The sequence below is a fragment of the Lissotriton helveticus genome, chromosome 6 (assembly GCF_964261635.1).
Source record: "Lissotriton helveticus chromosome 6, aLisHel1.1, whole genome shotgun sequence".
Taxonomy (NCBI): Eukaryota; Metazoa; Chordata; class Amphibia; order Caudata; family Salamandridae; genus Lissotriton; species Lissotriton helveticus.
In genome coordinates this window covers 100714680-100739272 of record NC_136067.1, presented here as the reverse complement: position 1 = coordinate 100739272, position 24593 = coordinate 100714680, and the positions used below count along the sequence as shown (strand labels likewise).

The following is a 24593-nucleotide window of genomic DNA, read 5'->3' as shown; positions in this document are numbered from 1 at the left end:
TAATGCCAGTGATTAATGTACTTGCTGGAGAGAGAGGAGAGTTTTGTTCAGTGGCAACTTTGACTTAACTAATGTAGCACTGAGGGTTTATGTGCCTACTGCATAGAACGTGTAACATGCATTTTAAAAAGGAGATTTTATGTGCATAGGTCCGTGGTTACTGCTTTTTTCACAGAGATTCTTTTGTTACTGTGCACTTCATAAGTGACAATCGTAATCTAGCAGAGGGACCGCCTATAAGCTGTTATCAAAGAGCTGCTTGCAAACTGCATGGTACCAGTTAGTAACTTAAGTTTTTACCCAGTCAATCATTACCCTGATGCTGCTAAAAATAATGTTAAAGTCAGTGCTAGCCACTGTGTTATGTTCTGAAGCCTGAGTTTGTGCTTTTCCAGATCAAGCACGCTTTAAAAACGCCTACCAGTATAAATGACATGTGAATACACCTTGTAGTCCCCTTTACTTTATGTAAAAAATGTGTATACACTGATTTACATGTATGATTCATTGTCTCTATATGTGTGTGATGTAAAGTGCTCTGACATCCAACAATGGCATGCGAGATGCTATAAAACAAAGGAAATACATGTGACAGAGAGGGTATTCCTTCAATATAAAATACTAAGGGCCAGATGTGCGACCCGTTTTTATATGCACAAACGGGTTCGCGAACCCATTTGCGCATGTAAAAACCTATTGGGCCATGTACATAGCCTACTTCGTGAGTCACAATTGTTTTGCGACTTGCTAAATAGGTTTTGCAACTTGCTATTTGGAAGGGGCATTCCCTTCCAAATAGCGAGTCTCAAAACCATGTACAAATGTTTTGCGACTGCAATTGCGGTCGCAAAACACTCACAATTACCACCTACTTCAAGTAGATGGTAATGCATTCGCAAATGGGAAGGGGTCCCCAGGGGACCCCTTCACCTTTGCAAATGCATGCAAAATAATTTTTTAAGGGCTGGCAGTGGTCCCAGGGACCACTGCCCCAGGGACCACTGCCTGCTCTTAAAAAATGAAACGAAAATGTTTCATTTTCTTCTTTTTTTTTTAAATGCATGGAAAACGGGCTGCATTTTTTTGAAAGAAAACTGCTTTATTTAAAAGCAGTCCCAGACATGGTGGTCTGCTGAGGCCAGCAGGCCACCATCCCTGGGAGGGCTGTCAGTCCCAAAGGGCTCGCACATTGGGAGAGGCTCATTAATATTAATGAGCCTTTCAATTTGCGACCCCATTGGGAATCCCAAACAGTGTTAAATACACTGTTGTACATTTCATTTAGCAAATTCCAATTTGCCACTCGCAATGGGTCGCCAAATGCGAGTCGCTAAATAAAATGGTTGTACATCAGGCCCAAAAATCCTTAGTACTTTGAGTATTTGATTTGTGTGCACACGTGTTTTTTTTTAAATTACTGTTTTAATATTTAAAATGTAACTCATACAGATTGCTTGGGGGTCCCCGGCTTCCAGTGGTGACTCAGTGGGGGTCCTCAGGAGTCAAAAGTTTGGGAACCACTGTAGTAGACCTTTGTGCTCACTACCATTCTTATGTGATTCGTAGTTTATCCATTTGTATCTCTTCCTTGAGTGACTTTACAACTTGTACATTTGCAATTTTTTCGATTTTTATCTCTTCCCTGTGTGACTTTACAACTTGTACATTTGCAATTTTTTTCCCTGTGTGTATCTTTTATGTAACTCATGTAATCCTAAATCCTTATGTATAGCGAATGGTTCTTTTGTAAAGCGCTCTGACACCTTCGGTTAATGTTCGCGCTATTGAAAATCGCATTAAATAAAATAAAATAAAAACCACGAAGAGGAGAAAGCCCGGGGACTGGTCGGTTGCTGTGACAGGAAGGGAGTGCATAACGGTAAGCTAGCTCTGCCTTGTCCGTCTTTTACGTCAGTTTGCTAAAAGAGATGACTGCAGGTATTACAATAATAAGGCGGCCATCTTGAACTACTGGATTTTGAGAGAAACTTTAACGCGAAAACGAAAACAAATGTTGATGTTTCTTATTTAAAATTATATAATGTACAAACAAATAGTCAAATGATGAGTATCTTTTAACGATATGGTGCCAAGGATAAGACCGACTGCCTGTGCATACAGTATTTCTATGCTTTAAAAAAACAACAAATGTAGAAAATTGACCAAAAACGAAATCATAATTATATTTATAAGAAATATGGCACGCGCTTCGCTTCGTTGGATATACCGATGCATGGGTGGTAGTGGGAGAAAGTCCTTTCAAGATGGCCGGTGCGGTAGTGGACTCGGGGTGTCTGGGTCCCGGAGGTGAGAGAAGTGCGCACGGCGACAGCTCGGTCGGGGTTCATGTTGGTTGTTGACACAGCGGCCTGGTCGCACTCCTCCTTCCGGAGGTTAGTGTCAACAGAGCCCGGCCATGGAGAGGCCGCGGGATAAACTGTCACGCTCGCCTCATGGTCACCGCGGCTCCCGGCACAGCCACCGCTCAGTTAACGGCTCACGGCCCCGCTCCCTGTCCCCCGATGCGCCCCGGATTTCCCGGCCCCGCTCCCCTTATGTGGCTCACCGCTCGCGGCCTCGCTCCCCTCATGGTTCCCGGCCTCGCTCCCCTCATGGTTCCCGGCCTCGATCCCCTCATAGTCACTATGGTTCTCGGCCTCGATCCCCTCATGGTTCCCGGCCTCGATCCCCTCACAGTCGCTATGGTTTCCGGCCTCGATCCCCTCATGGTTTCCGGCCTCGATCCCCTCATAGTCACTATGGTTCCCGGCCTCGATCCCCTCATGGTTCCCGGCCTCGATCCCCTCATGATTTCCGTCGCTCGCCGCCCCGTTCAGACGGCTCCCGGCCTCGCTCCCCCCATAGTCCACCTGGCTCCCGGGCTCGCTACTCCCACGTCCTCCGGTCACGGTCCCCTTACGGCCCCCATGGCCACAGGCTCAGGTCTCGTAGCCCCATGCCCCGCTCCTCTCGTAGCCCCATGCCCCGCTCCTCTCGTAGCCCCATGCCCCGCTCCTCTCGTAGCCCCAGACCCCGCTCATCCCGTACCCTCCGGTCCCGCTCACCTCAAGGTTACCGTGGCTTGCGCTCAAACTCTCCTCTTCCCCCCCTTCCGCTGCGCCCTTTCATTCCCCACGGCCCCCGGGAGCTCTCGCCCCTTGGTCTAGGGATGCGCTCCCCCCTTGGAGACCGACCCCGCTCTCCCAGTGGCCTGTATCCCTATCACCCCCACAGCCCTGGGCCCCTCTCTCCTCTCCGTTCCCCTTACCGCCATCCCCCAGGGGGGAGCCGCCGCTCCTTCTCCCCCGGGCACCGTTCCCCTCATGGCTACCTGCCTTCACCCTCAAGGGGGCCGCCCGAAGTGGACTCCTCTCGGTGGCCTCTCACCTGCGGAGCGCGGCCACGTGACCCCGAGGACCTGCGGTACCGCCTGACCCGGCCCAGTCAGAGCAGCGACGGACAGGTAGGGCTCATGTCAACAGGTGAAATTGCCATCAGAAGCATAGTGGTTTTAACTAGCGGCCTCAGTTGACTTTTACATAGTCAACCTCAAGACCTGGATGTTCCACCAATAACTACAGGCAGCATGATCGATCCCACAGTGCCTGGAGACCATCACGAGTCAAACAGTTTTGCTTTACAAATCCTGATTGATTGATCAATTGTATATAGGCGATGCTGCCTTGTTCACGCAAGTATGTTTTGCAGAGGCAACATTTGAGTCTCTCTAGTTATGGTTGGCAAGACGCTGCATTGGAAAACTCATTTTGATTACTTTAACCCCTCCGGCATTCAATCAATTAATCGGGGTTTTGTAGAGCGCACTACAGGTGCAATGGGGAGGGTGTAGGCAGCTCCGTTGGGGTAATTTGAAGAGTAGGTCTTTAGGTCTTTCCTTAATTGGTGTAGTGTTGGGCTTAGCTGGAAGTGGAGAGGGAGATCGTTCCAGGTCTTGGCTGCGAGGTAGGAGAAGGACCTACCACCCAATCTGGTCCTGTAGAAGCATGGGACGGTGGCTAGGGAGAGGTCGGCTGTGTGGAGGTTTCTCTTGGGGGCATGAAAGGACAGACGGTCGTTGAGGTATTGAGGTCCGATGTTGTTGAGGGGCTTGTTTGACCAGCTTAAAAGTTATTCTTCTTTCGATGGGGAGCCAGTGGAGGTCACGTAGGTGTTGGGTGATATGGTTGTGCCGTGAGATATCCAGGATTAGTCTGGCTGCGGCGTTCTGAACGGTCTGGAGTTTGCAGCGGAGTTTTTTGTTGAATCCGGCATAGAGGGTGTTGCCGTAGTCCAGTCTGCTCTTGATGAGGACGTGAGTGATGGTATTCTTGCATCGGAGGGGATCCACTTGAACGTTTTAAGTAGTATGCAGAGGGTGTTGAAGCATGTGGAGGAGAGAGCGTTGATATGGCGATCGGGTATTGAACAGTAATTCTATCCAAGCATTAGAAAAACAGAACAAATACTGCGTTTTGGCCACATTTGCAAGTGGGGGTCGTAAGAGTCTTTCAGTTTTAACAATAACAGTTTCTATAGGCAACTGAAGCTAATAAAAAAAGAACTGACTGACCAAATTTGGCAGACACTTTTTATTTAGGTGTCGGGTTGTAGCAATCAGGAAATCAGAAAAATTGATTTTTATTTTCACTAAGTTGAGCAATGGCTGAATCTTTGCAATGGGGAAGAAGTGTTTTATGATCTATAACTTTATAGATACATATATGCACATACATAAAATAATCACAGGAAGGGTCAACAACTTTTAAAGTTTACCCATTTATTGCCCAAGAGCCTGAAATTCATATTAAGTAAACGTTTTTAATGTTCCTGTTGACGCTTCACCCATTATTAATTAAGGAGTGCCGATTAGCTGGAAAGGGAGAATCCTGAACTTTAACGGTAATTTAAAACTATAAAGAAAACCTGCACAAAAGGCTTTCTAGTTCTCCATATTTGTAGATTTATTGAAATAGAGCATCATTAAAGAAAGGAAAAGTTAATTATTAAAAAAAATATATATATTAAAAGGAATTAGCATAAACCAAAACAATAATAAATGCAATGTGCCTTTAAGAAGTGATACAAGACAGACACCGATTTGCTGTAACAATCAGTCATATTAGTAATAGTAAATAATATATAGGCCTAAATACCTAAAGGACCACAAATATCTAGCACTTTACTACATTAAGTAAAACCAGCACCGAAATGATACTTTTGCAGTGAACCTGTCGGCTAATAATGTAAAGACGACTCTATCATGTACATTATTTTCATGTCCTAGCAGCAGTGCATATAATTTGCTGCACAGAAGAAATCATACATTATTTTGATACAAAACACAAGAAAAACAATTAACTTCTTTTGCAGATAAATAACATCGACATGTTAATGATGGCACCGCTAAGCGGCCTTGCAGTGTTCATCCTTTCCCGGGGAAACTAATGAAATGTTATTTTGTTAGATGCAAATTTAGAGTTAGATTTGTGGGTGAATCAAAAATGATTTTCTTAAATCAAAATGAAACCTGTTCGTGGATAACTTTTTAACACCATAATGAACACGCATTCTTTTATACTGTAGCCTAGTGAGCGCTACTTATGTTAACTAAAGCAAACCTAAATTGGGCACTATTATTTTAATACAAAAGTAGACCCTCGCAATGCATCTTCTGTAATGAATAATTATCAGAATAACCCCCACTATTTAAATTCGGTCATCATTCTTTGAAGGATTTTCCCTCTGAAACGCTCTCATATCAATGTAGATGTTCTTGTTTTGTTCCTCGAGTAATGTTTTATTGTGATTCGTCTTTGTCTGCTTCTTGTTAGTGCAACACCTAATAAACTATTTCACAAAACTTGAACAGTAGGGCAGCACTCCATACTATTAATAGCATTGAAACAATAATATTTCTTAGTTTATCTTTACTCATTCCATTAATCAATGAGCTTTTCTTTTCTGAGATTCCAGGTTCTCCTAATGGGTGAACGGAACCTCAGTCTCAATGTTAAGGTTATCAATATATGTTTCAATACTCCAACTATTATCTGGGATATAAGTGCAGTACTGAGTTTCCACAACATGACTGACACCGCAATCTTAAACATGTTTTGTTTTGTCATCCATCTAATCACAAACATCCTAATTTTAACTAAAGCTCCTGCTCTGCTAAACAGGCAACTAAAGTAGACAATTTTCGAATCTTCGCATCATTAAAGTTAAAAAGTTTTCAGTATTTTCACTACACCATGCAACACTAATAAAGGCTGGCAACTCAGGTGCACCATGTTTGGGGCAACCCAGAGTTGAGCACTTCCATTGGGAAACCTTCCATCTCCAGGATACGATCCAGATGCCTCTTGCTACACTATTGACATTTCAGAGTTCTCCTTTAAAAGGGTCGCTTTCTCTGCACTCATAGCAGCTACATCATCCGATGATTCCTCTTTGACAGAAAATTCACTGCCAGAATCTTGGATCGCCTCCTCTACCTCAGATGCAGAGTCAGTCTCAGAACCTTGTCAAAGGAAGATTCAAAAAGCAAACAACCAACCTGCTGAGCGGTCAGCTTGCAGTTAACCATACACCCCACTAATAAAAGTAACACAACAAATAAGCCAATAATAAACAACACTGTATAAAATATGTGATAAACAAAGTGTGGCTTTATCAAACAGACAGTAAAACTACTGGCGTATAGTAATCTGGAAGGGAAAGTCAATCAGTACAAAGCACATCATGACCTGTAGCTCAAACATTATACCACTCACTTGCCAGAGACCGCTAGACTGTGCACAGACACAGCAGGCACCAACAATATCCCAGTAGAAAGGAAAAAGAAAAGAAAATTGCACACAAGACAACGCACTACACATCTTGCTCAGTCAGACGAGGATTTGACACACAATAAAACAAGCTAAATATGCTGCTATTATTGCATCATAAAAAAACACATTCATGCAGGGCAGTGCTACTCATTTGAAATAAACTGTACAAAAACATTTTCTTACCAAGCACATGCAACTACACAAACTGAAAGCAGGAGTAGCCACCTAAGAAATTAAAAGCTTTGCTCTAGTATAAAAAGGAGAAATAAAACATTACGCTCACAAATGCAAATAATGACAAGAAATAAAACAGTTAACATAAAACACTATGAAGGTTGACCTTGGGAGCAGATCAGCATCTCAAATGTCCAATCTGCTCCCAATGGGGTCTCAAAAAACAAAGACAAGAAATTGCCACACTGTAAGGGAGTCACCCTTACCTCAACAAAACAACACTTAACACACACCACCATCCAAATGCCAACCCCACACCAGCCAGAAGCGAGTCTACACACACTGCTAGCTAAATCCCCAGTCCAAACCCACTATCAACAAACGCCAGTCCTCACACACTGCCAGCCAAATGCCAGTATGCACACAACCAGCCAAACGCCGCAACACACAGATTGTCAGTCAAACTCCAGTTCTCACACACACAGAAACTTTCCCTGGTGTCTAGTGGTTTCAAAAATATGGCTCATCACCCCAAGGGAAGGGGGGTGGGACAGAAAACGTCCAACATATTCTCCCCATAATAGGGAACGACCCTTGCCCAAGGGGCCGCTCCCAACACCTAAATAAGAAAATCCTTGTTGTCTAGTGGCTACCCCCCCCCCCGGGCCCTTGGTGGCAGATAGGCCTGAAAATATGGCCAGCTGCCAAACTATTGCCCCCATAATAGAGGATGACCCTCGCCCAAGCCACTGCTCTCCAAGCCAACATATATAAAATTAAAACGTTGTTGCCTAAAAGCAAGGCCGGTCTGTCCTCTGGTAGGAGACATAAAACGGGCAAAATAATGCCCAAATTATTGGGAAGTGACCTTTGCATTGGAGCCACTCCTCTACACCAAATCTACACTTATAAAAATACCTGGAGCTAGTGGCTGCATTTCTGCTGTCTGATCGCGGCTCGCTTCCGCGATTGCACTGCTGGAATGCAATGCAAAGAGTGAACGGTGGAAAGGGAAAAACTCCTTCCCTGCTCATCCTTGCTGTCCCCATCCCTCCCAGGAGGGGAAACACTGGTTTTCTCGAACATGCTGAGCAAATGGCTTCCATCACATCCCCGGAAATGCCATCAGGTTACCTGGGTAGGGGTTGGGGATGGCAGTGGAAGCTCTTCAGCTGCTATCCCTGCGGGGACCATGTTGAGAGACTTCCCATGTGGGGAGCGCTAGGGCATCCCTCACCAGTGTGTGGGTGCTTGGACCTGTCCTCAGCAGATGCCCACCATTGCTGAGGATGGCTACAAGCCGTCCTTAGCACACAAAGCAGGCCTCTCAAAATCTACTCGCCAACGCGCAGTTGCGATGAAACTTTTTTCAGGTTGATCTATTTTAGCACCTGCTAGTCTCATCAAGTAAACTTAGGCTGGAAAGAACAGGTGTTTTGTTCATTCAGAAAGGGAATGAGCAATAAAGATGCCATTAAATCTTGTTTTTATCTTGACACATTTGCTGTCTGTTCACTGAAAGCGGTCATGTCATTTTGTCTTTTAACTAATTGCTGCTTGGAAAAAGGTTTATTTTTCATTCTCTTACTATAGTTAGAGAAAAATAACTGACATCTTCAGACAGCTCACTTGACAAAAACCTCTAACACACAGTATTTAAATAGCCTGTAAATTAATATTACAAATATTTCAAATTTTTCAGGAATTACAAAAGCCTATTTTTTTGTAATTAAAATGTGTGATGCAAACAAAGAGTTAAATAGGAGCAAAACAAACCAGAACACTTACACAAATTTGAAGAAACTCTATTTCCAAACATTATTGTTTGTACAGTATATTGTTTCATCAGTAAAGCCGCATGTCATTGGGAACGTTTGTGGCCATTTCAATGTAAAATCTGCTGATTACAAATGACAGTGTGCTACCACTTCATGCTATTGTTATGTATTAATTAAAAGTGATAGTTTTTAAACATGATTTGAGAAACATTCCTACCCCCATTCTGATGATAATGCTTTTAATGAACTAAGAGGCAAGTCAGGGGTCATGTGTATCCCAAATGTGGCTAGATTTGTATTATATGTGGAAAAAAGTTTAGTCTATTAACTCAAAGAAAATAGTTTTTTGTACAGCAGACGTGCAAACTTGCACATTTGAAGGTGCTCTCTTATGTGATAATGAAGAAAATGGCAGCTCAATGAATTAAATCACTTGCCCACAATCACATCGTTTTTAACCAGTTTATGGGTAAAGAGCATTACAAATAGGTCAAGTAGATTATTTAAGTCTCTAGGGGGTCAGCATCGTGTTTGGGGGCACATTTTCTCACCTGCCGCAGCCCGGAGTGCTCTTGCCTCACACGCTCCTGCGTCTCGCTCTCCCCCGCCGCCGCTCTGCAAAAGTGGCCGCCGAGAGGGGGGAGCGTTGGTTGCCCTATCTGCCTACAATCCCCAGCATCCCCTGCGGGGTACAGGCGACGCCGCCAGCAGCTACATTCGCCAGCGCCCGGGGGCACTTAAAGGTCTTCAGACCCTGCAGTGGAGCGGGGTCAGCATCGTAATTGGGGGCACATTTTCTCACCTGCCGCAGCCCGGAGTGCTCTTGCCTCACACGCTCCTGCGTCTCGCTCTCCCCCGCCGCCGCTCTGCAAAAGCGGCCGCCGAGAGGGGGGAGCGTTGGTTGCCCTACCTGCCTACAATCCCCAGCATCCCCTGCGGGGTACCGGCGACGCCGCCAGCAGCTACATTCGCCAGCGCCCGGAGGCGCTTAAAGGTCTTCAGACCCTGCAGAGGAGCGGGGTCAGCATCGTGTTTGGGGGCACATTTTCTCACCTGCCGCAGCCCGGAGTGCTCTTGCCTCGCACGCTCCTGCGTCTCTCTCTCCCCCGCCGCCGCTCTGCAAAAGCGGCCGCCGAGAGGGGGGAGCGTTGGTTGCCCTACCTGCCTACAATCCCCAGCATCCCCTGCGGGGTACCGGCGACGCCGCCAGCAGCTACATTCGCCAGCGCCCGGAGGCGCTTAAAGGTCTTCAGATCCTCCCGCGCCGCGGGACGCGAGCGGGCGCGGCCGGGCGGAGCCCGGGCAGAGAGCGGGCCGTCTGTGGCCATCCGGGGACGACCAGGGACGGGACGGGCCACCCCCCCTTGAAATTATCATTATAAGCGCCCCAAGGTATGTCGCTCTTATTTGTCTCACTGACTGTTTGATCTATTTGGATGGACTCCGGAACCTCTTCATGTTTAACGTGATGGACTAAGCGCTGCTTTGATTCTAACTAACTAGACTTTATCCTATTGCACGGCGCAGAGTCTATTGCAGCTTATATCTAAGACTGATTGACTGAAGCACTATCCATACTGTGATTCTGTAAACAAACTGTCATTTTAATATGTCTACCAGGGGTTCTCGAAGTAAAACTGCAGCTGGGGAACCTCCAGTGAAAGGCCCTATAGACAATTACATTACAAGGCAGGGCTCGACAAATCCTCTCGCCCGCTCGCATCTGCGAGGGAGAATGGATGAGGATGAGCTATTTTTAGGTCCTACTCGCCCTTTCTGGCGAGTAGGAAATCAAACTAACTTTTGTCCTCTGTCTTTAAAAACAGAGCAAAAGTGACAAGATAACACGATTTAAAGGCATTTTTATTGCTCACAAAGGAAATGAGCAATACACATGCCTTTAAATCTTGTTATCTTGTCACTTTTGCTCCGTTTTCAGAGACGGAGGTCAAGTGGGTTGGAGTCAGGTCGAGGGGATTTTACATGGTACTAGACCTGCAGAACTAGTACCATTTTTCGGATTTGTCGAGCCCTGCAAGGGCCAATGATGCCATAGATCAGGGCATCTTACTCCTGGAGCGTAGGGTTTCGCTAGATCTAGCTCGAGCTAAACGATCATCCCTCGGATCTATTATATCAACACCTACCCAGGCTAGTACTAGTAACATCAGAGATTTAATTGATGTTCGTGCCGATATTCACAGTATACCAAATGAGGTAAACTTATCTGCCTCAATTCCCCTGTTAGACTCTGACTCAGAATCTAGCACAGATTTGGAAAAAACTGCTAACCTATCCATCAATCCGACACCAGAAGAAACAAACAGACATTGTGAGGCATTTACGAGGTAGGCGGGAGGGTGCAGTACAAAAACAAGCTAAACACACTTCCAAGCATTGTATGTCTAAGGTCAGGAAATATAGCGTGCCCAAACGTAAACCCAGGAAAGGTTTTGTTAGATTTAAGCTCTTGAGGCACAGCCGGGAGGAGGGACAGACAGCTTAAAATCTTAAATATCTGCACAGAAATACTTTGTTTGCTTTTAATTCGCCGTTTCTGCACCCTCCTCGCTACTCAGCAGATTGCTTGCTGACGTAGGCAAGGATTCCTAACCTGCCACGACGGCATTGGCCGTCGCTAGGACACGCCCACCAGCTTAGCCACGCCCCCTTTGACATTTAACGCGCGCTGATCACGAGCGCAGCGTTGGTTAGATTTAAGCTCTTGAGGCACAGCCGGGAGCAGGGACAGTCAGCTTAAAATCTTAAATATCTGCACAGAAATACTTTGTTTGCTTTTAATTCGCCGTTTCTGCACCCTCCTCGCTACTCAGCAGATTGCTTGCTGACGTAGGCAAGGATTCCTAACCTGCCACGACGGGATTGGCCGTCGCTAGGACACGCCCACCAGCGTAGCCACGCCCCCTTTGACATTTAACGCGCGCTGATCATGAGCGCAGCGTTTGTTAGATTTAAGCTCTTGAGGCACAGCCGGGAGCAGGGACAGACAGCTTAAAATCTTAAATATCTGCACAGAAATACTTTGTTTGCTTTTAATTCGCCGTTTCTGCACCCTCCTCGCTACTCAGCAGATTGCTTGCTGACGTAGGCAAGGATTCCTAACCTGCCACGACGGGATTGGCCGTCGCTAGGACACGCCCACCAGCTTAGCCACGCCCCCTTGGACCCCTCCCCCCTTATGCTACAAAGCATGTGCCTCCCCCGGAAGCGCAGCGGACGAGCGCAGCGGGCGCGACTAATGCGCACCGAAGGCGCGCTTAAGGCAAGCCCGTCTGCGCCCGTCCGCGCACGAACGGGCCTAGGGCCAGAATCCACGCCGGCCGCAGACACCAAGAGGGTGAGTTACGCACGTCGCGCCCTACTTAGCCTCAGACCAACTAAAAACATACAGTGTAACTACGTACACGACTCAGATGGGCCATTTACCAACTGCACTCTCTGCCTTCCAGCCCACTTACAACTCACCCAGGTACATACTCCACACTCGGGCCTGAAGCTAGCAGTATTGAACTGTAGGTCTCTCCCCATGCACGCCTTGCTTATCAACCACCTACTCGGGGACCATGAGCTGGATATCCTGTTCCTCACGGAAACTTGGCTCTCGACACACTCGGACGTGGTCTTGGCCCTGGCTCGGGGTTTCCTCATACAGTCCCAACCTCGTCCCTCCGGCAGAGGGGGAGGACTGGCCATTCTGCATAGAGATCACTTCTCATGCAGGATCAGCGATGCCCACATCACGGATTCAGAGAGCTGCCTTTTTACCATTCAGCTGGCCCCGACCACCTCACTGGCAGGCCTCCTGGTGTATCGCCCCCCCGGACACTTTGGTCCCTTTGCCAGCGCCCTACTAGAATCTATAGCAACCCTGGCCCACTCCACACCCAATTTCACTGTGCTAGGGGACCTCAATATTCATTTTGATGATCCCTCAGACACAGGGGCTGCTGACCTGATTCTAGATTTGGCCGCCTATGATCTTCAACTGGTTAACACTGGAGCCACTCACATCAAGGGCCACTTGTTAGACCCAGTTTTCACAAATATCCACTCCCTCCAGGCCAACCCCTCCTGCCCCCTCCCCTGGACGGACCACTTTTTAGTTCCTCTTTTTTTGCCAGGAGAATTCAAGAAGCCATGTAAGCCCACCACTTATATTCGGGACAGGACATGGTCCAGACTCTCTACAGAAGACTGGGCCAGAGCCCTGGAATCAACGACCCCCGCTCCCTCAGGGGACCCTGTCGTAGCTGATAGTAATTTCAGGAAGTGGATTTCCAACACACTCGATTCTATACTCCCTATAAAAACCAGCGAAGACAAAAGCGGAAAGACAGGGTCAGCTCCCTGGTTTAGCCCGGAACTTAGAACCCTCCGCAAGGAATGCAAAAAAGCGGAGCGATTGTGGAGGAAGGATTGGCTACACTCTAGTAAGGATTCCTACCGGAGGACGGTACAAGCATATAAATCTGCTCTGAAACTCACTAAAACCTCCTATTACGATGACCGGATTAAAAACTCCACTAACTCTGCAAGAGAATCCTATCTTATTGCCAAAGAACTTTTAAAAATACCACAACCCCCTTTATTAACCAGGATCCCACCGGACAGGAGCCATGAACTCGCAAAATTCTTTATCTCCAAAGTCTCCCACATCCTTGCCTCACTTCCTCAGCTACCCGGCCAGCCATCTCACTGGCTGTGCCTGATGCTTGCCCAGGAGGCGCCCCCCGCCCTCAGCTAACCGCTTTTAGGGCGGTCTCTTCGGACGAGGTTGGAAAGACTCTGGCCAAAATGAAAAGTGGCTCCCCGTGTGATCCCGCTCCCATGAGGTTTCTAAAAGAAGTCGCCCATGTGATAGTGCCCCCCATTATGGAGCTAATCAATACCTCGTTGTCCCAAGGCTCCGTCCCTCCCAGCTGGAAGGGGGCGGTAGTCAAAGCCCTTCTTAAAAAACCTCATCTGGACCCCACTGATTTGGCCAACTATAGACCGATCTCGCTCCTTTCGGGCATCGGCAAAATTGCCGAAAAACTGGTCAACGTCCAGCTCTCCCAGTTCCTGGAATCCAATAACTTGCTGCGTCGCTCCCAAACTGGGTTTCGTCCTGGCCAAGGCACGGATACCGCCCTCCTCGCCGTCATCGAGGAGGCAAGGTGCATCTTGGATTCAGGGGGGTCAGTGGCAGTGATCCTCCTGGACCTTAGTGCAGCCTTTGACACGGTGAATCACCGTGTCCTGCTTCACCGGTTGGCCAGGGCGGGACTTGGGGGCACAGCACTGGCATGGTTAGAGTCCTTCCTATCGGGCCGCTCGTTCCAGGTCTGGGATGGCAACTCCCGCTCTGATTCTATGCCTTTGACTAGTGGGGTACCCCAGGGTTCCTCACTTAGTCCGACCCTTTTTAATGCCTATATGGCCCCTCTTGAGGACGTAGTGGCCCCCTTTGGTATCAAGATTGTGAGCTACGCGGACGACACGCAACTGGTCGTCTCGCTCTCACATCTTGACCAACGCCCAGACAATCTCTTACACTGCCTCCAGGAAATCCATCACTGGATGTGCGAGTCCTCACTCAAACTCAACGGGTCCAAAACTGAAGTCATGCTGATGGGCAAGAAATGGTCAGCAATTCCATCATCAGTTTGGCCCGATGTTATGGGTGAGGTGCCCGCCCCCAGGAAGGAAATCAAGAGTCTAGGGGTTTGGCTCGAACCTGATTTGTCTATGAAAACTCAGGCAACTAAAACAGCGGGAACTTGCTTCGGACTGATGCGTTCAGTTCGTAAGATCCTGCCGATGCTCCCTCCCCATTCCAGGAAACTCCTGATGCAAGGACTTATCCTTGCCCGATTAGACTATAGCAACTCCGTCTACTTAGGAGCCCCCAAATCCACCCTGGGCAAGCTACAACGAACTCAAAATGCGGCTGCCCGGATGCTAATGAATCTCCCCTCTAGAGCCTAAGCCAGACCAGCGCTCAAGGCTCTCCACTGGTTGCCAGTACGAGAAAGGATAGAGTTCAAGGCAATGTGCATCGCGCACAAACTCCTCAATGGACAAGGTCCTTCCATTCTGAGAGACATGGTCACTCCTTACAAAGCCTCGAGATCCCTGCGCTCGGACAATGAACGACTAGCTAACGTCCCCAAGTTCAGGAGGGTACGCACCGGAGGCCGCCGTTTCTCAGTAAAAGCATCCTTCCTGCTGGAACTCGCTCCCCCGTTGCCTACGGTTGGAGCCTGTATAACAAATTAAAACTCTTCTGTTTCCCAAATAAGCTTTTTTTCCTTTCCCTTCCGGCTAACTCAAGTCCTTACAGCGCGGGGATGCCTCCGGGTCACCAGGCGCTCTATAAATCGTTAAATAAAATAATAAATAAATAAAATAAATAAATGCACACTTCAACACGGGCGGGACAAACGCACCCATTGAGATTGAAAGTGAGGAACTACAAGGGAAGTTGCTAGACACGGAGGATAAACCTGACGCAAATACCGTAAATGACCTCCTGTTGGAAAAATTGGGTGAACTGCTTAGTATTTATTTGTCACCAATAGAATGCAGACTAACCCGCATCTAAAAGCAACTAGCGGAATTAAGCACCCCTATTAAGAATATCTCTAGTGATGGGGTGTCTACTAGCGTGGGGGTTAAATCAAGCAACTTAAAACCCACAGGCCCTAAATCTAATAATCCCGTAGCTCCAAATACAATTATATCTAAAACTGTACAGACTTCTGGCAAAGGGATTATTGCCAACCATTCTGTAGCGAAGCCTAGTACTAATCATACGGCCACCCATCTTAATTCTAAGACAGTGGTAGAGCAAGGGAAGGGCCAAAATATTGACCAGAGCAAGGGGATTTTAAAGAGTCAAACACATAACCCTGCGCAAAATCTCCCCATGGTTCAAACCGCCCAAAATATGGTAACTAATACAAGGAAGATCCCACCACGTATTAACTTACCGCCTGAATATGGGGCGTATGTGCTGGTCCTGGTTAATCTCCCTAAACTCAGGAGGGATCAAGAAGAAACTCCCATATCCCTCAAAAATAAAACCCTTCATTGGCTAACTGCAAATTGCAGTTTCCCTATGGAAGGGGCAAGGGAAATTATCCATACCCAGAGAGTAGGCTGGATAGGCCCTCTGCGCAAAAAGTTTGAGGGGGATTGTATAACCATACATTTTAAGAACCCCCAATGGGCCCAAAAAACACTGGCTAGCGCCTCACTACCCTCACCATGGGAATTTAATACCACCTTGCTCCCACTGGGTTACTTTTATAGACATCTGATCCCCTCCGAGCTAAACATGGCAACCAATTTCGCCATTCCCAACCAGGATTTGAACTTTGGTGCTAGGATCAAGTCTCCTCTTTTTTCTGTGAACCAAGATCCTAACCACCTGAATGGACCTACCTGGCGTCAGCAGGTTTCAATGCCAGCAATACCCTCTGCATTACCCCCAGTTCCCAATATGACCGTAGGAAAAGGTCATATTCAGCATTTACCTCCAATCGATATATGCAGCCAAACGAAGCCGGGCCACTGTTTAACATCCCAACCCACAATCGGTTCGATTATTTTTCGAATAAAGATGAGCAGGACTGACTGGATGAAACGAATGGTAACAGTACCAGAAGCTTAGCAATAGACAATGGTAACAAGGGACACACACCATCACTCGCAGTAAGAGCAATTCAGAATAGTTCAGCTGACGATTTGCTTGCTAATAGCGGTCCCCTAGTAACTAATAACATCACTGGGGAACGACCACTTGTAACATCAGCCAGCGATGATACTTGGAACTCACTGGCTTATGATCACACTGCCATCTCTCCACTCAAATGTGGTTACAAAATGCACATGCCACCAGAACTTGGCGCGAACATAGTGAGGAGCGCTGGGAATAAACCCACTATACATCAGAGCAAATGTGGGTTATCAATCCTTAGCTGGAATGTGGCGGGATTGGAATCTAGACTCTCAGACCCCCTATGGGCTAAGATAATTGATGGTATAGATATTGTCATGTTTCAGGAAACGTGGGCTGTTGGGAATTTGTACATAGAGGGCTATCATTGTTTTAGTATAACATCACCTAAACCTAGTTTTGGACGAGCGGTAGGTGGCCTGTTCACTGGGATTAGGATTTTCGCTGGAGGTTCAATTAGAGATTTGTCCATTGGGAATCCGAATATTCAAATTCTTGAATATAAGTTAGTCTAAGACCAGGATTTATTTAATCAATTTTTATAACAATGATTTTTAGAGTGTACCGAATAAGAATTTTGAGGCATTAACAAGGGTTTTACATAATTTGGAATTTAACCCTCTAACTGATATAGGATCAGGGATTCTAATCGGGGGCGATTTTAACGCAAAGGTATCAAACAATCATGGAATTGAGGATAAGATTTACTTAGATCAGGCTGAATGGAGGGGCACTGAATTATCTAGCATACTGACTGAATTTGTTCTTGGTGATGCTATGTCAACAAATTATAGTCTCAGTGCACCCCACGCACCCACGTTCATAGGAAGGGACAGCAGCTCTACAATTGACTATATTTTTATGTCGCCTCACTTAATAGATTGTATAGTAAAGTCAACTGTGATGGTGACATCATTCAGCGACCATAATCCACTTATGGTAACTCTGAATTTTGCCCCCACCCCGGTTTATACGAATCTAAATGGTGCCAGGGATATTACTCCCTCGATTGATGGACTGAGATTAAAATGGAGGGGGGTTGATAGTGGGGCAATCCTGGATAGTGTACAAACTAAATACCCGCACTTAATTAAGTCCTGCCTATCCATGGACGGCAACCACCGCAGGATAATTGCTGATTTTGAAAAATTATGTTCAATTATAAAAACTCTTCTGTCAGTCCCACTACCTTAGGAAGATAAAGAACCTAGGTGGTTTGACTCAGCCTGTTCACTTGCGAATAAGGAATTAAGAAAGGCACTTAATACCAAACCTAGATGTAAAATGACCATTCAGATAGCTAGGAAAAAGTATAAAACTAAAATAGCGGAAAGAAAAGCTACTCTACTATCTGAACAATGGGAATCACTACTGGCCAGCGCAAATTTGGGGGGCAGCGGACCCTTTTGGTCCACGGTCAGGAAAACAAGGGAAATGGGCAAGAAGCTTACAACAACTAGCTGTAATATAACTAGTAGTGCTTGGGAGACCCATTTCTCAAATATTTATGCTGCATCGCCTGAGGAATCGGCGACCCCAATTACAGGACAATTGCAACTGCAATTGCGCGGTCTACAGATTGAGGCCCATGAAGTAAAAATAGCTATAAACGAGAGCCTTGGAAACAAGGCGCCTGGCCCCGATGGTTTGCCCATTGACATTATTAAATTCAATTTGGATTTATGGGCACCAGTTCTCCTAAATGTCTTCAATAGTTTACCATCAACACCTATGCCCGCCACGTGGGCAATCAGTACCATCGTCTCAATCTTTAAAAAGGGAGACAGGTCGGAACCGGCCAACAACCGTCCGATCTCCCTTTTGGATAACACTTTAAAAATTTTGGGACGAGTAATTTATAACAGAGTACTTAAATGGACTGAAGACACAGATCTGCTGGACCCGTGCCAGATGGGATTCCGGAGTGGGGTGGAGACAGTGGAGCAATGCCTAAATCTTAAATTAATAATCGATAAGTACAGTATTGCCTGATCGTCCCCCACCTACCTTGCTTTTATGGATCTCTCATCCGCTTTCGATCTAGTGAATAGATCCAAACTCTGGACAATCCTACTGAATTACGGGCTAGATGAGGCTCTAGTTGGCTTCCTGGCCTATCTTCATACTGATTTGAAAGCACGTGTCAGAATTGGGATGGGTGGTGAAGTCTCTGGAGCCATTGACATTGGCAGGGGGGTGAGACAAAGGTGCGTTTTAGCACCCCTGCTGTTTATCATTTATATTAATGGTCTATCTAGTAGTCCAAGGAAAGTTACCAGTGATGTTCCAACAATTTTAGGGAAACCTTTACCAGTACTTCTTTACGCAGATGATGCGGTGCTCATGGCCCGCACACCTAATGCCCTCTGCCTTCTTGTCCATAGTTTTGTGCATCTTATGGAGGAATTAGACCTGCGGGTAAATTTAAAAAAATCTTTTATAATGTCATGTGGCCCAGGGAAAAGGAAGCTCAACACTATACAGATAGGCACAGATAAACTCGAATCTGTGCCTACATTTCCCTACTTAGGAGTGGTTTTCGCTGCGAACGGCTCGTGGAGTGGGCATCTGGCCCACGCCACGAGCAAGTTCTCGAAGGCCACTAATTCTATTTTGAGCTTGCCCCGCCCGAAGAAAATAGGTGCCACAAGAGCTATTACATTTTTTTTTAAATTACAGTGTCTACCCGTTGCCTCTTATGGAGCGGAGGTCTGGGGATTTGGAGGTAGCTCCTGCATTCAACGGGAAGAAAGCCGTTTTTGCAGGAAAATATTGGGCGCTCCAATCTCATCCTCTGATTATATTTGCCACAATGAACTAAATCTCCCGTATGTTAATGATTTTATTAGAGCAAGACCAGCATTGTTTTGGATCAGAGTCTGGAGGAATGATTCAGCCATCCTTACACAAAATATCATAAAAGACTGCTTAAACTGTGATCATTGTATGGCAATTCCCTGGCTCTCGGGAGTTTTTAAAACATTGTCTGCCGTTGACAGAGGCAATTTATTCTCAGACCCATCCAGGATCGAGACTAAGGATAAAGTTGAGGTTAAAAATGCACTGTATGCACTTTACAACTCTGAAAGGATGGAAAGAGAATCCTCAAAATCAACTGTCGCTAAATACTTGGGTAATGATTTGTGTAGGCTATCACTCCCGCCTTATTTATCACTACCCATGACTAGCTGGGAGAGATCATTATTGTTTCGTCTAAGGGCGGGTTCTGTAAAATTTTTGTTGTATTTTCCATTGGGCTATTGCCATAGTAGTGACTATAAACCTTGCCCTAGCGATGGTGTTAGTTTACAGGATGATTTGCACTTCCTATTCTTCTGTAAATTTTATGTGAGATATATTACATGGTTTTTAACCCCGTTTTTTAAGAAACATAGACCAGTGTCACTTAATGAGTCCTACAGAATGTTGGTTTCCCTGGATTCCGATGAACTAATTTTCCGCACTAGCACTTTTTTGAGAGTGATAACAAGAGTGCGCAAAACGATGGAAAGCCCTTGAAATTAGCCTCAACAGAGTTTAACTGTATTGTATTTTTATCATAAAATCTTTTGAACTAATGTATAATGTAAATGAATTGCTTTTTTTTAAATCATGGTACTTTTATGAATTTTATGAAATTCGAATAAAGGTCTTTTGAACTTGAACTTGAAGTCTCTAGGCCTGCAGGTCTAGTAACAGTTTAATGATTTTTCAAGGCCTGAAAAAGGTTATTGATGGTTGTTTACACTGCTTTGAAAACTTTATTGTAACAATGTGGCCCATTGATGCAGAGAATAAGCAATTTATCTGTCCTTTATCTAGGTTATCATATGAGCCTTGCCTGAACATGAATAGGAACTATTCTTATTACTGTTCTATTTGTTGCCATGTGTTTGAAATTATCTTTCAGTAATTTCCTCATTGTTTTGTTCTTTGTGGTGTCTTGTAATTGTAGGGGCAAACAACTTTACAATGCTTTCACTCTCTGCATAACTTTGAGTGCTCAGAGGCTCCATTTTCTTGAAGTTAGCAGGATAACTCATATCTTAGAAGGTCACATTTTTAAAAATTCAATTTTATTGTATTCTTTTCATTCACTTACAACAATGGATGTAGAAAATACAATAAAGAAAAAACAAACTGTGCAGTTCATTACAGTACACATATCGGATAATAATAGCATAATTATCCATACAGCAAAGAATGCTGCCCACAGACTCCCCTCAATTCAATGCGTTATCAACCCCATACAGCTTTACTGGACAATCTGCCTTACCACATCAATTGCACCAGATCAGGGTATTCTAATAGATCAGCTGTCACCGGTGCCCAGGAATCCATGGATCTAGATGCAACTGGTAGTTCTTCCGCATAGATATCTAATTGGTCTCTGCAATAGCGGACGTCTTTCAGCCAATGATCCACCTTAGGAACTATTTTCCATCCCTAGTGTTTCTATTCAAGTCTCTTGGCTAGCAACGTGGTGATTGCCACCAATTTACGGTTGCTTGGCTGTAGCGATGTGATCAGACCCAGTAGAAATAACTGCGGAGTGCACTCCACCCTCTCATTACCATTTTTGACAAAATGTGTCACCTGGGTCCAGAATTTATAAACAAGACTGTAACTCTAGGCCAGCAGCGTCTGCCCCTCCGAATCTCCATAACCTGAGCTCATAACTGTGCAGTTGGAGAGGAGTATTATATATTTGTTGTAGATACTTGAAGTGGATTATCCTAAGGTTACAGTTAGCTGTGAGGCACCCTGTAAGTGCACAGCATGTCCCCTTGTTCTCCTGTGTTACTGTTGTATCCAGTGTTGCATTCCATCTGTCTAGCACCATTGTTTTGATTCTGAGTTTTCCCTGAGGGATGTGTTATACAATCGGGTTGTCCGGCCCTTGCGTGAGCTACATGTTAATAGCATCTTTCAGCCTATCTGGTTCTTCCGGAAACATGGGGTATAAAGACCCCCCCTAACTGCCCCTCATTGCGGTGCTCGATCCCGTCAGTGCCTCGGCGCCCGCCTCAAATGCTCGGCTGGGTCGGGCTAGTGGACACGCAAGGGTCGTTTCAGAGGGGACGCGGAAGAGAAACGCCGCAATGAGAGAAATGACTCCGTGGTGTTTGACAGTCGGCAAAACTGCTTTTCCAGCTGAAGAGGCCGCTGGTATACAGAAAGAGAGTCGCTGCTGCAGGTGAGCCACTGCTATAGTGAGCAGGCAGCGGGCTCAGGACAAGGGGCTCTGTGTTGGTGTATGCGTTTCAAATAGAGAGTGAGTGGGGGAAAAAAAAGAAACGCTTAAACGAGGCTTGCCAAAGACAGCGGTGCTGCGCTATGCACCTTGGGGAAACAGTGGCACAGCGCAAAGGTGAGTAGGAAATGGGGGTTAAGTCTAGACCCCTCATATTAGGTGGAGCTTTCCCCTTCAGATAAATCAGACAAATCAGCTAATTTCAGTCAATCCTTAGTCATTTCAGTAGTGCAGTACCTCTACTCCCATTGCAACTGCTAGATATATGCTACAGATTATCTGACCATTTACAGCGGGCCTCTCTTGGTCTCTCTTAAATTCAACATGGACTCTATGCCCTTCACCCATTAGGCACTCAGATATTCAGACATTCTGCAGCCACTGCGTCTTAAATTTAAGTGAATGTTGAATGAAGTGAGTGTTGGAAAAGAAAGCAATAAGAATGTCAGCTGTTTCGAAGACAGCGAAGATGCCCAATAAGCAGTCTAAAGCTATGACAGGAAAGGAGTTTCTAAAATCTGATCAATCACCTCAAAAGCCTGTGTAGGCGCCTAAAGGTGTCAGAAGAGGGAAAATAAATATTCAGCAGAAAATTGATTTAAAAGCGACTCGAGCATTCCAATAGTGTATTCTGTAGCAGGTTTCCTGAGTGCTACTCAGGATTGACTGAAATTAGCTGATTTGTCTGATTTATCTGAAAGGGAAAGCTCCACCTAATATGAGGGGTCTAGACTTAACCCCCCGCCTTTGATACCGTGAATAGTAACATCCTCCTCTCCCGATTAAAACAACTCGGAGTGACGGGAAGCGCCATCTTATGGCTACAATCTTTCCTGGAAAACCGAACATTCCAGGTGGTGGAGGGTGACATCCACTCCAAAACTTGGCCTCTTAACCAAGGTGTGCCTCAGGGCTCCTCCCTGAGTCCCACGCTTTTTAATGTTTACATGCAACCATTGGCAGAGATTGTTCACCCGTTTGGCTTTGAAATTGTGACCTATGCTGATGACACTCAGCTGGTGCTAGCTCTGAATCAGCCAGGTCACACTCCTTCGAACCTGAGCAGCTGTCTGGTAGCAGTCACAGACTGGATGGCCTCCTCCCATCTGAAACTTAACGGGGATAAAACGGAACTTATGTCCTGGGGAACTCAGCCCACCCCAGCCCCACTTTACCTTGGCCACCTTGCATGGGTTCCCCCCCAGAACCAAAAAAACAAAATAAAAGCTTGGGCATGTGGCTAGACAACACCCTCACTTTCATTCAGCAAGCCACTATATTGTCCGCCACTTGCTTTGGGCTGATGCGCATGCTGTGGAAAATTCGACCTCTTCTCCCTTTTCAGGCTAGCAGGATATTGGTCCAGGCCATTATCCTGTCTCGCCTCGACTACGGGAATGCCCTATATCTGGGTGCACCGAGTAGCACACTTAAAACACTGCAAGTCACCCAGAACGCAGCAGCACGTCTGCTATTAGGCCTCTCCCGTAGTCACTCAGGCACTACTGCCTTGAGAAACTTACACTGGCTGCCCATCCAAGCCAGAGTAAAATTTAAAGCGATGTGCATGATGCATAAGGCCATGTGGAAAAATGCTCCCGCAATGATCTGCTCCTTAGCCACTCCCTACCATCCCCAAAGATCATTGCGTTCAAGCACAGCTTTTCTGGCAACAACACGTAAAATTAAACGGGCCAGGTGGGGCGGACGCTCTTTCTCCCTTAATGCTGCCGCTACCTGGAACTCCTTACCCTTTGCGCTCCGGAATGAGCCCAACCTCTTAAAATTTCGAAAAACCCTTAAAACTTTTCTTTTTTCCACATAGTTCTGCAATCCCCCCAGAAGTAAGCAACCTTAGCGCTACGAGGCCTTCGGGTAGTAATGCGCTCTATAAAACCCATTTTCATTTCATTTTCATTACTCATTTGAAATAAACTGTACAAAAACATTTTCTTACCAAGCACATGCAACTACACAAACTGAAAGCAGGAGTAGCCACCTAAGAAATTAAAAGGTTTGCACTAGTATAAAAAGGAGAAATAAAACATTACGCTCACAAATGCAAATAATGACAAGAAATAAAACAGTTAACATAAAACACTATGAAGGTTGACCTTGGGAGCAGATCAGCATCTCAAATGTCCAATCTGCTCCCAATGGGGTCTCAAAAAACAAAGACAAGAAATTGCCACACTGTAAGGGAGTCACCCTTACCTCAACAAAACAACACTTAACACACACCACCATCCAAATGCCAACCCCACACCAGCCAGAAGCGAGTCTACACACACTGCTAGCTAAAACCCCAGTCCAAACCCACTATCAACAAACGCCAGTCCTCACACACTGCCAGCCAAATGCCAGTATGCACACAACCAGCCAAACGCCGCAACACACAGATTGTCAGTCAAACTCCAGTTCTCACACACACAGAAACTTTCCCTGGTGTCTAGTGGTTTCAAAAATATGGCTCATCACCCCAAGGGAAGGGGGGTGGGACAGAAAACGTCCAACATATTCTCCCCATAATAGGGAACGACCCTTGCCCAAGGGGCCGCTCCCAACATCTAAATAAGAAAATCCTTGTTGTCTAGTGGCTACCTCCCCCCCCCCCCCCCCCGGGCCCTTGGTGGCAGATAGGCCTGAAAATATGGCCAGCTGCCAAACTATTGCCCCCATAATAGAGGATGACCCTCGCCCAAGCCACTGCTCTCCAACCCAACATATATAAAATTAAAACGTTGTTGCCTAAAGCAAGGCCGGTCTGTCCTCTGGTAGGAGACATAAAACGGGCAAAATAATGCCCAAATTATTGG

The 24593-nt window shown here is 46.0% G+C and overlaps 1 protein-coding gene across 1 annotated transcript in view; it reads left to right on the top strand.

Annotated features, from left to right (window-relative positions):
- Nucleotides 1–2257: 2257 nt before the first annotated feature.
- LOC144762283 (uncharacterized) overlaps nucleotides 2258–24593 on the top strand; it is a 397653-nt gene continuing 375317 nt past the window's right edge. The window contains exon 1 of the mRNA XM_078647420.1: nucleotides 2258–3463. Within this exon, the coding sequence (XP_078503546.1) occupies nucleotides 2417–3463 (1047 nt within the window). The 5' untranslated portion in view covers nucleotides 2258–2416. The remainder of the gene's footprint in view (nucleotides 3464–24593) is intronic.